Genomic DNA, 14975 nt, shown 5'->3' on the forward strand with positions numbered 1-14975 from the left:
AAGCGCTCGAGGCGAGTTCGTATAACTCCACATGCCACACACACTAACACACACTCACATAGAGAAGTGTGTGTGCTTGTGTGTATGGAGGCCAGGCCTATGCCACGCGATGTGATTGTAAATGCGCAAATGTGACGACGTTGCCAAAGGCAGCTCCAGGCTTTCTGCCTGCTTTCTGCTTTCTGGCTAGGATGACGTAGTCCTCAGTAACAGAGTTTCTGGCCCCAAAAGTGTGTTAGTGTGCCTTATTTTCTGTTTTTTTTTTTTGTTGCCTGCCTGGGGTTGTTATTGCAGACCAGCACACTCCAACTCACACACACACACACACACACAGAGACGCAGAGTGTAGCGGCATTAAATGGCATATACAATATACATATATATTTTTTCGCCTGCCGTTTCATACTTTAAACGCGTCATTTAGTACTGAGTGCGCTAAATTATTAAAACCAAAACACGGTACACAAATACAACAACAAAACACATTCACACAGACACACAGTACAGTTCATTATATTCCGTGTATGCAAAATGGCAGCAACAAATGCGGCGGCAGCGAGTTTTGTCATTTTTTTGTGCTGCCCCTAAAAGTATGCAGCGCATATCATAATCAGCTCAGCTATGAAAGTAGCTGAAATGTAGCATGTGCATATTCTCTCTGTATATGTGTGTGTGTGAGCCAGGTGGCATTAAGTTGAGCTTTGCGGCCTGCTTTTGCAGCAGTAGTTTGTGTGTGTGAGTGTGTGTGTGAGTGTGTTCTTGGCTTTATGCGTCACGTGAGAATTCCCTTTATTATTATTTGAATTTAGCTCGCTGTGCTGCTTCGCTTGGCTTCGCTTCGCATTGCTTCTCTTTGCTACCTTTCGTGCACACACACACACACACGCAGCACACCACACACCACATCACGTATACGTATCGCATATTTAGCAAAAGGCATTGATTTTCATTTTGATTCATTTATGCACGCCCAGCAAAGTCACTCTCTTGTTGCTGCTGTTTAAACATTGCCCGATTTGTTCTTTGTTTTGTTTGTTCTACATACTTTTTTCCTTCCTCTTGGCCAGCCGCTGGGCTTTAGCTTTTCTGTTTAACTTTAAGTGTTTTCTTTCATATTTTTTTGCATTTTCTTTTCTTTTTTTTTGCTTTGGCGAAAAAATCAACAGACAAAACTTTTGCACGCTTCGCTTTGAGCGTATATTTTTGTTCGCTTCTGGCTGACTTCACTCACTCAAACAAACACTCACACAGAGTGGAGCACACACACACAAATATAAAGTTCACACTCACACACAGAGTTGGAAAATCGCGCGCGTTTAGTACGTAAAATATACAGAAATTACAAATACAAATTGCTCACAATTTTCTCGCTCGCCTGGCTGCTGTTGTAACTTTGTTCTAGTTATGTTGTTATTCTTGTTGCTGTTGCTGTTGATTGGTTGTTGCTTGTTTTGTAGTACTCCTTGTTCGTTCGCTCGTTTTTAAATTTGGTTTAAGTTTTTTCGTTTGGCACGACCACGCGCTGCAACGTCTGACTGCGTTCTGTGTCCGCTAAATCAACTTGTGAAGTCGCAAGTCGCAAGGCACGAAACGTTGTTGAAACTGAAATGTATTTCACCAGCAAAGAGCTTGAGAGCGAGAGCACACAGGACATGCGCATTGGGTCCTTGCAGGTGACACACTTTTCCGCGCCACCTTCGGCTTCGCTGTGTGGAAGTGGATATTCCGAAACCGAAAACAGAGCGCCACTATTTACATCGACCATCGACTTGGTTAAAAGGAACCGTTTCTTCTTGTTTTCTGTTTTTTTTTTTTGGTTTTTTGTCTTACTCAATTTCGCATGCATTGCCGGGCGCGCTTTGGGGGGCTGGGGCAACCTCTGAGGCGACAGCTGGCCAGGATTTAAGGACTGAGAATTGGGCCTGGTTTGCCAGTGTTTGTTAAACTTTGAGCGTGATGTGGCACAAATGTCATTTGCTATGCTCAACATTTGCGGCCAGCACATTCAGCTCTGCTTCTGTTCCTCTTCTCCCCTTTAGCGCCTGCGGCAGGGAGTTGAAAGTTCGCATTTGCCACATCCATAATATATGACGTACTCGGGGCGAGCGTCAGGCTGAATTGTGCTTGTACTCGGTATTTGATTAGCCAGACCAGCATTGGGTTAACTGACCTTTTTGCAGACTCAACACAACAACAAGCAACAACCAACACACATTACTTCAGCATCGAGCTGAACAATGTGCGTTAAATATTTACCAACGTTTTGCATTCAGCTCTAAGTTAATTAATGCGCCTAACTAATAGTCAACATACACACATAGAATTTCACGATTTGATGCCATTTATTTGCACGACTAAAACTCATTTGCTAAACAAACAAACACACACACACATACAGTTGACATAAATGTTTATTAACAGGCATCATCAACACACACACATTTATATGAAGGAGATGCACATAAAGATAGTAAACAAATACTCAAATTAAGTGCAAAACTTTTCATTAGTAAGCAAATGTTTTTGCTGGCATCCTTTTTTTTGCTCTCTTTACTTAAGACGCAGTCTACCAAAGTTTCTGTTTAATTTCTATTCATTTCTGTTGAATCATTTATTTCAAACGTTTTTTGGTAAACTTTTTAATTGTAATTGAATTATGAACAACATTTAATTTGTGTAGAATATGCAAACACTTTTTGTTTAATTTCTATTTATTTTCACATTGAGTTGGATCATTATAACTTTGTGCCCGCAGGAAATTCCAGAAGGAGTCTCCTCGGACCCAATAAATTTCATTTATTTTAGACATTTTTTAATCTTTTTAATTGATATTGAACTATGTATGTTAAGCAATTATTCTTTATGGAATACTCGAACACTTGAAATAATAAATTAAATCGAATATTTAACTTTGGCAACATTTTTGCCTATAAAGAAATGACAAATTTTACATTACAGAATTTTATTGAATTACCTTATTTTATGATTGCATGAAAGTTAACAAAGTGGCTAAAATTTTGCTTCTACCAAAATTGAGTGACTCAGAACTAGCTATAAATTGCATTTATTTAAGAAATCCTTAAAATAATAACAAGTAAGAAAGCTGCAGTAGAGTCTGCTCGACTGTGATATACCCGCCACCCATTTCTTATAAGAGTAATATAGTGTGGTATTATTCTTATACCAAAAAAAATTATGCATACCGAAGGTTATATTTACTACATTTTTTAAAGGAAAAAAATAGAGCGGTATTATTTTCAAAATATACCACAAAATACTGAATTATACGGAAGGTTGTATTTGGTATAATTGTATAGTACTACATTTAAAATATACTATAGAGTAAGGAATATACCAGGTTGTGAGCAGTAGATGTTTCTTTACAGGTTTATCAAAGATAAAGATCCATTTCCACTTGTTTAAGAAGAGAAAGCACTAAACCTAAAATTAAGAACTTTTAATGCTTCATTTTTGGTGAAACTTAACTTAATTTTCGAAGCAAAAAACATTACATTCTTGAAAGCCAAATTCTACTGTTTTATTTGTTAATGTTTCCAATTCATAAACTTTAGTTTTGCTGTGAATTAAATAATGTTATTCTCTCTAATGCTATTAAATAAAATTGATGTCATAAACTTTAAGATGAATCATTCAAAGAGTAGCAAACGGATCTAACAACTTAAATTAGCATAGTTTAATATTTATAATATATATTCTCTAAATTAGCGTGAAGTTAAGGACGCACATTTGCCTTCTACCTTCCGATTTCGTTATTGTTATTTAACGAAATTATTTAATATCAATTTAATATCGTCCACGATGACAGCATGTTGGTTAGTTTTCCGCCCGCTCCCCAAAAAAGGAAATTAACGCCCCAAAACTGTCTTGCGGGCGTTGCAAAGTTGTAAAGTTGAAATCAAAAGCTCAGCGAAATCAACGCCAGCGGCAGCGGCCTGTCAATTAACACATTAAAGTCGCAGAAAATACGCAGAAAAGCTAGAAAACAAACAGCAAAATAGCAACAACAACAAGGCCAACCACAACACAACACACAACATCGTCAATGCTGGACACTGTGTGTGATTAGAAGCATAGAATTTCGTAATGGAGCACTTAGCGCCTCGAAAAACCAACAGAGACAGAAACAGAAACAGAAACCTAGACGAACCGAATCAGGCGCTTTAGCCTGGAGCGAGTTTGGAGCACAGGAGAACAGGAGAAGAGAGTTGGGGAGGCGCAAAGGCGAGGCGGCTGCATCAAAGCGTTAATGTTTGACCCAGTTTTTTGTTGTTGTTGGACGCAGCACTGCAGGAAAGGAACTGCGCATAACTATTTTGATTTTTGATCATTAAAAACTGGTTAGCCTGGCCAGCAGCAGCTCCAACAGCAGCAGCAACAACAAGTAAGAAAGCTACAGTCGAGTGTGCTCAACTGTGAGATACCCGCTACCCATTATGAATAAAGGCAAAATATGCCGGTATTATTTTCAAAATATACCGAAAATACTACAAAAATCCTAAAAATTGATTTATATCGATATAGTATCACATTAAAAATATACAATAGACGGCACAATATACCAGATTGTCTTCATACAAAAGTATTTCTTTAATAACTTCCACAATTTTTATCTGATCGCAACCAAATTTTCAGGAATCATAAATACTATTATTGTTATTGTATACACCAAAATTCGCAGCTTTGAAATTGTGATTTGCGGGGGCGGGAGTGGGCGAGGCTAAATTTTGAAAGAAACTTGATCTGCGTGCAAACATAACAAATGCTGTCGAAAAAAATTATAGCTCTATCTCTTATAGTCTCTGAGATCCAGTGTTTCATACGGACAGACGAACAGACAGACAGACGGACATGGCTAGATCGTCTCGGCTGTTGACGCTGATCAAGAATATATATACTTTATAGGGTCGGAGATGCCTCGTTCTAACTGTTACATACATTTCCTGCCAGCACAAAGTTATAATACCCTTCTACCCTATGGGTAGCGGGTATAAAAAGCCCAAAAGCAAACACCTCAACATACAAAAACGCCCATATGCCGCAAGCTTTTTTTTCTACTTTTTTGGTTTTTTTGGTTTTGGACAACTCGAAGCGAGGCTTTAAAAGCGCTGACGCCATTTGAAACGCACAGCGTAAAGAGTTAAGAGCTAAGAGCTAACGGTCGACAGTTTCTCAAGTGAAGTGAAGTGAAGTCGAGTCAAGAGTCAAGTCATGGCATCTCGTTATAGGAATTGCAATCATCGGACAGCAGCCAAAGTTCTATTCCTGCCACTGCTGCTGCTGCTGCATTTGCTGCTGGGTGAAGTTGCAGGCTTTCCGGATGGCGCGCCAGCGGATACGTGTGTGAAACAGAGGGCGAATCAGCCTAATCATGGCAAGGCGCGCTCACAGCCGGCGCATACAAATCCGTTTGAAGTGGTCGCCAGCTCGCAGACGTTTCATCCGGGGCAACAAGTGGAGGTGACCATTTATCCCGTGCATCAGGATAAGACATTCCGTGGCTTCTTTCTGCAGGCGCGTGATGCCAATTCAAATGAATGGCTCGGCGAATGGGTGCAGAGTGAGAATACGAAAACGATACCAGAATGCTCGGCCATAACGCACTCGGATAATCGTGATAAGCTGGGTGCAAAGCTAATATGGAAGGCGCCGCAGAATAAGCGTGGCAATGTCTACTTTACGTAAGTAAAAGGAGGAGTAAGATGACGATGATGATGATGATGTGGCATTAAAAGTGCTTACAAGATGTAGCAAGTTAACATTTTTGGCATAATCATTGCTATCGAATTGGAAATTCATTAATCATACGCCACGTTGACCCACATAATTGTCAGCAAAATGCCGGATAATAATCAGCCTTATGTAATTGATTTGTTTGTCACCAGAGACAGAAGGAGGGGCGACGGCAACAAAAATCTTGAGAAAATAGCTAAAAAGTAAAAAGAGTTGGTTTGCCTTTGGTGGCCGCTAAAGAATGACGTCGGCACAAAATGTTCGCCAACAACACTGTGCTACATGCCACTGCCTCATCATCATCATTTATCATGCCACCACATACAACACACACACACATAAGCTTTGACAAATGATTTGTAAATTATGCGAATGTGGCGACAGACTTAAGTCAAACATTTTGATAAATTACTTTTGTAGCGCAGTGTAAAAATGCAGCTTACAATAATCACAGCAAAATTGTCAACTCATCGGCATTATTGCCTATTTATAGCACGTTGTTTACATTCAATTAAATACGACTTCGATTAATGCAATTAATTATTTTCTTTGCAGCGGCACTGTGCTACAAGATTACGGAAATTTCTGGAGCGAACTCGTCGCCAAAGTGCAAGCGGTGCAATAAGATACAAGAGTGTTTAATTAAATTTGATTAGTTCTAGCATTTCTCGGTGGCAATAAATCATAAACAAATAATGTACTTCAACAAATTGTTGTTTTTAATTAAGTGCAAATACCACAAACGGGCCAAGCCCCTAAAAAGCGTTCGCCAAATTATTGACTTAAAGCTCAACGTTTATGAATGACCAGCCTGCTCACACACACACAATATATATCGACTACTGCTCACACACACACGCATTCACGTAAATGTATCGACGCCAGCTCACAAACACACGCACACACACACACACATTGCTTGGCCCCGCACGAATTCTCACACGTTTAAATTTCCAGGCACGTTGCTTGCATCTTATTGGAAATTCGTTTTGCCATTTGGCATAGAAGTAAATTGCAAAATTTAAGCACCTTTTTTTTGCTCTTACATATGAGTTAAACCATTGGATGATAAAGTAATTAGAACAGCATGCTCTGAATGGCATACATAAATAATACGTTCAAAATCTGGGGAAACGTCTAATCTGGCAGATAAGGCGTAGAAAACGTGTATTTGGAAGTGCTTATAAAGCGTCTACAATAAATGAGTGTGCTATCAGTGTATTTATGAGCAGATAATATTCTGTCTGGCAAACATTATGTCAGTAAAAGTGTGTTAAGCGTTTATAAAATTAAAATTAGTTTATAAAAAATACAACTAAATTCGTTATATAATTTTAATATATTTTCATGCGTGTTAGTTCGTCATATAGAGCGTCTACTGTAACTTACAATTCCGCGACTGCACCTTGTTTATTTCTTCCAGCTGCACTTGTTTACGCCTTTTCCAGTCAAGTGCATAGCAACAGTGCAGCGAGACAGAGACAGCTGTCAGCTACGGAGAGTGAAGAGAGTGATACGGTCAAATGGCGTGTTGTTTTCGTTTCTTGCAGTGCCGAGTTGCGGTTTTGTCGTCTGCCGACTTGTTTTGATCGAACTGAACAAAGGCCGGGTTTCGATTGTCTCTGTCTCGTTGCGAGCTTTACTTACGCTGCTGCGCTGTCGCTGCGCCAGTGGCGTAGCTGCAACAACAACTAAGAGCTTTTAGTGGGCTGCTAAACTAAACTGGAACGCCACTGGTTTTGCGAATTATTCTGTCCACTATGGTTTTGCACACATACTTTATTATGTTTGTACACATGCATGCATGAGTTCGTGTGTTATTGTTGTTGCTTATTTATCAGCAGGCGTCGCAGTCGCAGCGCAGTCGTTGGGAGAAGCGATCGCTTTCATTCGCTGCTGCTTGCTTTTCAACACTTTCAGTTCGACTTTAACGAGTTGCCGTCAAGGTTCTCAGAGCGCGCGCACACACAGAGTTCAACAACATGGTTATCAATTTCGCAGCCGGCCCAGCCAAATTGCCTGAAGAGGTCAGCAAAATTTCTTCGTTTTGTAGGTTATTTAGCTCAAGGATTTACATTTTTCAGGTGCTGCAAGAAGTGCAGAAAAATCTTATCAACTGCAATGGCAGTGGCATCTCCGTGATGGAAATGTCGCATCGTTCCAGTAATTATGCTAAAATACACGATTTGGCTATCGCCGATCTGCGCGAATTATTGAACATTCCCAAGAATTACAAAGTGCTGCTAATGCAGGGCGGCGGCACAGGACAATTTGCAGCGGTTGCCATGAATCTGATTGGCAGCACTGGCACAGCCGATTACGTCATCACCGGCTCTTGGTCATCGAAGGCAGCCAAGGAAGCCGCACAGTATGGCAAAGTGAATGCAGTGCTGCCAAAGTTCGATAAATACGTCGATGTGCCACGGCAAACGAAGTGGAAATTGGATCCGAATGCTTCATATGTCTATTATTGTGATAACGAGACTGTTGAAGGTGTCGAGTTCGATTTTATACCGGAAGTGGGCAATGTGCCGTTGGCTTGTGACATGTCGTCCAACTTTCTGTCGCGCCCCTTCGATGTGAGCAAGTTTGGCCTTATTTTTGCCGGTGCCCAGAAAAATATTGGACCAGCGGGCGTTACCATCATCATCGTTCGTGAGGATCTGATTGGCAAGCATTTGAAATTGACGCCATCGGTGCTGAACTTCGAGTTGATGGACAAGAACAACTCGCTGCTAAATACACCACCAACTTTTGGGTGAGTTTTCTATTCCCTGTTATCCTTAAGAACTCTTTAAACTGTAGAGGATAAGGTAGAGTGACATCTCCTATCTCCTTTATATTCTTGAACACCCCATAACATAATTGCAAGTCTGTCTCGGACTAAAAGAACATCTATTTCATAAAGACTATATGAGTCCATATAAACACCTATACTATAGCATTTCAAAGAGATTAGAAGTGATAGATCTACATTTTTTTGACAAACACTTATTGAATTGGCCACAGATCTGGTTCGTTCTAGTTTAGGGCCACTGCCCCGGACAAAACGACAAATTCATAAATGATTTCCGAGAACTTGATTAGAATCGAACGATAAGCTTAGAAGTAATTGAAGAAACCACTTAGTTTAGCATACTAAATAATGCTAAGCAGCTCTGTTATTTAACAGAGTTATTTAATCTGTTAACTGAACTACCTTATCATTCAACTACAATGATCTGACTTCTGTTAACTATAGTTTCAGATGTACCTTACAATAAGATAACAAAATTGCATGCAAAAGTGAAAGGATAGCGCATATTCTTCTTACTTGTTTCTTATTATACGCATTTTTATTTGCAGCATTTATGTCATGGGCCTGGTTCTCCAATGGATCAAACGTAATGGTGGTGTTGCCGGCATGTCTCAGCTGGCCAATGCCAAGTCCAAGCTTATATACGACATTATCAATAGCTCCAATGGCTTCTATTATTGCCCAGTGGAGTCTCGTGTCCGTTCCCACATGAATGTGCCTTTCCGCATTGGCAGCGCTGCCGGCAACGATGCGCTGGAAAAGGAATTTCTGGCCAAGGCTGAGGCGGAGGGCATGATACAGCTGAAAGGACATCGTTCGGTAGGCGGCATTCGTGCTTCAATCTACAACGCTGTCACGCTGGACGAGACACAAAAGCTGGCCAAGCTGATGCTAGCATTTTACGAGAATAATAAAAACTAAGCTGTTCGTTTACTAGTCCACTCTGAAGTCTTTTAATGAGTTAGCTTAGTCCAATAGCTGCCGCTGGCGAAAGATTTGATCAAGCTGCTCCTCTAGAGCAGCATTCGTGCCACGCAAACCGTCCACAACACGTTGGGCCCAAACAAAATACGCTTCTCGTCGCTCCTACAATTGCAAATTATACCAAATATTGCCAGTTGGTTTAACTTGATTTGGCTACTTACCTCCGTCCACCCCGTTGGTGTATTCACCTGGAGATCTCGCAAATTATCCAGCTTATCGGCCAGTTTGATAAGCTTCGCTCGTCGACTGGCTTTGGGTGCATTCACAATTTGCAATCTCTTGCGTTCCATTTTCTCCAGCGATTTGTCATCGGTCACCTCGCGCACCAAGCCAGTGATATCGTCGCCAAACAGTTGCTCTAAGTCAGCGAATGTGGCGTCTGTGTCCTCGACCACATCGTGCAGCAATGCGGCCATCAACACAGCCTCATCATCGATTCCCGCTTCGGTGGCTAGAATGGTGCTCACATTGATGGGATGGTTGATGTATGGTGTCTCTTGTGGATCCTTGCGTCGTTGATTTCTATGTTGCTGGGCAGCATACTGCAGACACTTCATAAATCGAGCAGATGTCATAATTTTATTTATTTATTTAGCCACGGTAACAAACAGTAACGGACAAAATGGAAATTGTTGCGCGTGCAATGCAATTTTAATAACCGGCGTTTGCAGTGTGACCACAGTTGACATTTTAAAATACGCTGCAATATACAAAATACGTACAAACTAGTATTTTAGTGGATTTATTAAGGGCGCAACATTTCAAGCAGCTTTTGTCTTTATGCATCTCCAGCAGCTTTTTTTTATGTTCTTCAGGGCTGAAACAAATTGCTACATGAAACCGCCTAATTCAAAATTTGAAGTACTACTTGGGCAATTTCCAAACTAAGAATGTGGCCTAATAGGTTCTCCCCACAAATTTAAACCAAAGCAATTAAAGTATTACAAAATGAGCGCAGCAGCCGTACAATGTTTATTAGAATAATGATCGTAAAATTATTTTGGACAATTCTTCCCTTCGCCATTTGACTTGCTCTGCTCATTTATCTCTGGCACAAACATGATTTTGCGTGACTTCAACGATGACCACTTAAAGCGCTTGATGTAGTAGCTGATGCCCACCAAAAAGGCCGAAATCATAACCACTTTGACCAGTAGTCGCTTACGTTGATCCCCATCCGGCTCCGATGTCCACTTGAGAAAAGTCACCACGTCCTTGGCAATTTGACTGCTCGTCGGAGCGATCTCGGCATCATCATAGGTTACGACCTCATTATCGATCAACTGACCCATTGCAATGGCACCTCCCGAAAAGTACGGATTATAGTAGAGACCCTCGCGCAGGGCAAATCCAGCTGGTGGCTCGCAATATCCAGTCAACAGGGCGAATATGTAATCCTCGCCTCCCTTACGAGCAGCCACAATATAGCTCAGATCTGGCGGATAAGCTCCGTTGTTGGCGGCCCGAGCAGCTTCTTCGTTATCATATGCAGCCGGCATATAATCGGACAGTTTGCCGGGACGTTCGAAGTAATTGCCTTGTTCATCGGGCCCATCCTTCACAGTGATTGCTTCGGCCTCCGCCTTGGCCTCCGCTTCGGTCATGCAGACATCCACGAGATTGCGATAGGCAATGTATTGCAGCGAATGACACGAGGCGCACACTTCCTTGTACACCTTGTAGCCACGACGCACGCCCTCCATGTCCAGGGCTGACAGTAAGCCATTGTGATCCCAGTTCTGCTTGGGTGGATGCACACAATCATCCGAAGCCTCAACGCTGGCGTCCAAAGCGTACAACAGCAATCCCGCGGTGCCAGCTAAAGCTCCAAAGGCCAAAAGTTTGGGGCGTGTTCTAAACCAGGTTCCGGCTTTAGTGGAGCCATTGCGTCGCATTGATGTCCAGTTAAGCGCACTCGGTGTGGATTTGAGTAGCTTGGAGCCAACAACACTAAGAAACTTACTCGCCATATTTGTACGCATAGTAAGAAAAAAACTTTTCCTTCACGTCAGTTCCTTGAACTGAAATGCAGTGCTGCAAAGCGCGAGTAGTTAAAGTTGCCAGATGCTTTATAGCGAAACTATGAAAAAATATAACTTAATTATACAACACTGTCACTTTTTCGTGTGTTCTTCGAATGTGTGTCTAAAAGTTTTAATTTCTTGTTGTAATATTTCTTAACTTGACATGTAAGTACAGTTCAGATTACACAAAATTCAAAACACACACGCACACACACACAAATGCAAGTGTAATTCTCTTGGAAAAACTTGCATTCCAAAAAAAGGGCAACTCGTTCTTTTTGTGTTTCGGTTTTGTTTTTGGGGCCTCCTCATCCATCTTGAACAACAAAATGCAGGCAGTCAGGCACTTTCATTTGTTATCTGGGCTCAGTAATCGGTAAATCTGTAACAGGCCAACAAACAACAACGCTTGCATACAATATTATTTCCTAGCCCATTCTTCACACTGTGTGACCACGAAATCGTCAAAGTCAGCCAGCCAGCTTTTACAACACTAACAACAGCACTAGCAACAGCAACAACAACAAAGAGCAACAACTGCGGCCAAGCGACGCAAACGGTTTTTGGTGAAAATTTGTACCTGATTTTTATATTTCCCTTTTCTGTTATACTATTTTTTTTTTTATTACGTATTATCATGTTTACCATATTTTTACACGCGCTTACACTCGCACACACATACACTTGCAGTCTGGAAAGCTGCCTATGCGCGTAAATGAGTGCGACTATGTGTCTGTAAGTGTGTTTGTGTGTGTGCTGCGTTCTGCTTCTGCGCAGCGATGCATAATTCCCACTCAGTTGTTGTTTTTGTTTCTGCGGTGGTTGCTTGTTGCTTACTTTGCCGCTGCTATTGCTGTTGTTGCTGCGCAATTAATAATTCTTTCGACTAGCGTGAAATTTTCATAAACAAGAAAGCAGCAGCAAGCAACAACCACAAAAACGTTCCATGAAAATCTTTGGGTCACCACCACACCACTTGCTTTTCACTCTTGCAACAAACCACGGAAATAAGCTTAGAGACCCCGAAAACTAAAGAGTTCACGATCTAATAAATTTGATTCATGTGGCACCGTCATTAGAGTTATGTACGTGGCTTAGTAATGAATGTAAATGCCTTTTTAAAAAGACATGCATAGAATGGAAATTTACGTTCAGTATTTTTTGCATACTCTTTTCTAATGGAAGTTTGCAAACGGTTAACAGTCTGTTAATTTGCTTTGAAGGAACTTCCTTCAACAACATTTACATACATACTCTTCAGTGAGGTAATCTCCAAAAATGTTAATTAACATTCTGTTAACTCGCACTCAAGGAACTTTCAAGTAGCTTAAAATTACCATCCTTCTCAATACATATTTTTCCAAGTATGTTTGTATCTTTGTGTGCTGCATGTATCTTTTATGTATAATCTATACAAAAAGAAGGCAGAAGGTGAATAATAATTGCCTGTTCAGATATGTACAATGTATGAACGTAACGTTTATTAAATGTGCGCATCTATGGGGCCATGGATCGTGTATGCAGCAAAAAACGAAAAGAAAAAAAATATGCATAATTTTGCAATAAATGTAAATATTACTAGTCCGCTTCCTTTGGGAGCGATAGCGCCATACAGTTTCCTGTTTAAAGATGCTGTGCGCTCGTTGTATGTGTGTATGTGTGTGTGTGTGTTTGTGTCTTGGCCGCTTTTGCAGCTTGTGGTCCGCCTGCTCCTTATCTCTGTGCAGCACGAAAGCCAGAAACAAGAATTATAGACCAAAAGCCAGTTGCAAGTACACTGCACATTGTACATAGCTATGTACATACAATTATACATACATATGTATGTATGTATGTATGTAGGTGTCTGCAGGAAACGTCTGTGTGCGACTAGAAAGAAGTGAAGGCACAGCATCAGCAATTTTTTCCTCGTTTTTTTATTCTTAAGAGCCAACAATTGTGATTTCAGTTGCCAGCTTCTCAGCAGCAAACGACAAAGTCGAGAACGACAACGATGACGACGATCGACAACAAACAAACAATGAATATCAATAAATTGTGCTTGAAAAGCATACACACACACACACACACATACACTTGGGGGCATCTGTGTGTTGTGCAGCATATGCAGCATGTGGCTGCTGCTGCTGTGTCAGCAAACTGAATCAAGATGCAAAGAATGCATTGATGCAATTTACTTCTAAACACACAAACATCTGTCTGAATACATACATACATACGTGTGTATATATTTGTGTGTGCATATTTCATTATCATAAAACGAGATCACATTTAACTTAATGGTTACATTTGCCGCTGACAGTGTTGCAAAGCGCCCCAACGTAATTACAATGCGCAATGCGTGCGCTCTGCGCACGCTACTGTTGACGCGCTGTCAAGCGCACGCCGTTCACTCTATGGCCCCCCAATACTCTCTCTTACTCGCTCACTCACTCACTCATTCACGCGCTCTCTCGCATGCGAGAGAGTCACATTTGCAAATTGAGGCTTGCTCTTTGTTCTCTGGGTCTTTGGCTTTGCGGCTCTCGCGAAAATTTCAATCGCAAAAACTATGCTTCGCTCTCAGTACATATAAACATATGTACATATATACAATAACATCACGATTGTTTGTGTATATACATATGCATGTGTGTGCGAGTGTGTGTGTGAGTTTGAGTTTGAGGGTTTGTTGTATCGTGCGGTTTTGCCGTCGATTTTGTAAACTTAAGCTTCATTATGACGTTGTAACTGTCTTTTCAATTTCTCGTTTTGCCCGATTCGCTTTGCCAATGCTGTCGAAGACTCGAGTCTTGAGTTTGCGTTTGCGTTTGAGCCTGAGCCTGTCTAGCAGATACATACAGCTTACATTGCAGCGGCCCAAGAGCTGTTAACTGAAAATTGCTTTGATGCTTTTGATGAAGCTGAAGATGGATCTTCCGTCCGTTCTTTAACTACACACACACAAACAGCGCAATTGAGTCATGCGTGTGTATGTGTGTGTGTGTGAGAGTATCTAGTAGATACATACACAAAGATACATACATTCATCATGCATGTGCTGCGATCGAGTTGATGAGTTTTGTTTTAATTCTGCTTCTTGACTTCAATTTCTTATAAAAATTGTATATGCACGTAATAGCTGACTTATCTGTATCTGTATTTGTATCTGATCTGCATTGTTTCTGCTGTGGTTGTTGTTGTTGCTGTTGCTGTTGTTGTTGTGATTTGGTGAATCGCGCGTAGCTGATTGTAATTATTGTAATCGACTCTCGAACCGATCCAATCCAATCCGATACGATACGATCGGTCAGGTCCAGTTCGCACACTGATTTGATTTCGTTTTAGTTGTTTTTGATCATTTTGTAATAGTTTTCGCGGCGCGCGCTCGCTCCTTAAATCATCTCGCATCCCAAGCTGAGGCTAAGGCAACGGCAAAG

The 14975-nt window shown here is 41.1% G+C and overlaps 5 protein-coding genes across 10 annotated transcripts in view; 2 read left to right on the forward strand and 3 right to left on the reverse strand.

The window, feature by feature from the left end:
* Positions 1-7423, reverse strand: part of LOC117573652 (putative uncharacterized protein DDB_G0277255) — a 29127-nt gene extending 21704 nt beyond the window's left edge. For 2 of the 6 annotated variants that reach the window (XR_007955503.1, XR_007955501.1), the window contains exon 1: positions 7141-7423. The gene's annotated coding sequence lies outside the window, so the exon portion shown is untranslated. Of the gene's footprint in view, positions 1-1360; positions 1537-7140 lie in introns of those variants that run through there. The other 4 variants (XM_052008200.1, XM_052008199.1, XR_007955502.1 and 1 more) reach the window with 3 other exon arrangements.
* Positions 5230-6388, forward strand: LOC117573577 (putative defense protein 3). Its single transcript, XM_034256865.2, has 2 exons — positions 5230-5699; positions 6307-6388. Exons 1-2 carry the CDS (start codon positions 5230-5232, stop codon positions 6374-6376), a joined length of 540 nt encoding a protein of 179 aa, XP_034112756.1. The 3' UTR covers positions 6377-6388.
* Positions 7424-7626: 203 nt separating the features above from the next.
* LOC117573653 (probable phosphoserine aminotransferase) lies at positions 7627-9489 on the forward strand. Its single transcript, XM_034256976.2, has 3 exons — positions 7627-7778; positions 7836-8509; positions 9097-9489. The coding sequence occupies exons 1-3, from the start codon at positions 7734-7736 to the stop codon at positions 9467-9469; spliced, it is 1092 nt and encodes a 363-aa protein (XP_034112867.1). The 5' UTR covers positions 7627-7733; the 3' UTR covers positions 9470-9489.
* An 11-nt stretch (positions 9490-9500) lies between these two features.
* On the reverse strand, positions 9501-10210 carry LOC117573654 (guanosine-3',5'-bis(diphosphate) 3'-pyrophosphohydrolase MESH1). The gene is made up of 2 exons (XM_034256977.2): positions 9694-10210; positions 9501-9634 (listed from the first exon to the last, which is right to left on the reverse strand). Exons 1-2 carry the CDS (start codon positions 10105-10107, stop codon positions 9515-9517), a joined length of 534 nt encoding a protein of 177 aa, XP_034112868.1. The 5' UTR covers positions 10108-10210; the 3' UTR covers positions 9501-9514.
* Positions 10211-10465: 255 nt separating this feature from the next.
* Positions 10466-11693, reverse strand: LOC117576057 (cytochrome c1, heme protein, mitochondrial). Its single transcript, XM_034260589.2, has one exon. It carries the CDS (start codon positions 11512-11514, stop codon positions 10528-10530), a length of 987 nt encoding a protein of 328 aa, XP_034116480.1. The 5' UTR covers positions 11515-11693; the 3' UTR covers positions 10466-10527.
* Between the last annotated feature and the right edge of the window lie 3282 nt (positions 11694-14975).

The sequence above is a fragment of the Drosophila albomicans genome, chromosome 2R (genome assembly GCF_009650485.2).
Source record: "Drosophila albomicans strain 15112-1751.03 chromosome 2R, ASM965048v2, whole genome shotgun sequence".
NCBI lineage: Eukaryota > Metazoa > Arthropoda > Insecta > Diptera > Drosophilidae > Drosophila > Drosophila albomicans.

Excerpts from the sequence above, each read along its gene's own strand:
- LOC117573654 (XM_034256977.2), bottom strand. The coding sequence starts at position 10,107 with ATGACATCTGCTCGATTTATGAAGTGTCTGCAGTATGCTGCCCAGCAA. Across the intron at positions 9,635-9,693 it reads CACCAACGGGGTGGACGGAG|GAGCGACGAGAAGCGTATTT; the intron begins GTAAGTAGCCAA and ends TTGCAATTGTAG.
- LOC117576057 (XM_034260589.2), bottom strand. The coding sequence starts at position 11,514 with ATGCGTACAAATATGGCGAGTAAGTTTCTTAGTGTTGTTGGCTCCAAG.
- LOC117573653 (XM_034256976.2), top strand. The coding sequence starts at position 7,734 with ATGGTTATCAATTTCGCAGCCGGCCCAGCCAAATTGCCTGAAGAG. Across the intron at positions 7,779-7,835 it reads CAGCCAAATTGCCTGAAGAG|GTGCTGCAAGAAGTGCAGAA; the intron begins GTCAGCAAAATT and ends TACATTTTTCAG. Across the intron at positions 8,510-9,096 it reads AATACACCACCAACTTTTGG|CATTTATGTCATGGGCCTGG; the intron begins GTGAGTTTTCTA and ends TTTTATTTGCAG.
- LOC117573577 (XM_034256865.2), top strand. The coding sequence starts at position 5,230 with ATGGCATCTCGTTATAGGAATTGCAATCATCGGACAGCAGCCAAAGTT. Across the intron at positions 5,700-6,306 it reads CGTGGCAATGTCTACTTTAC|CGGCACTGTGCTACAAGATT; the intron begins GTAAGTAAAAGG and ends TTTTCTTTGCAG.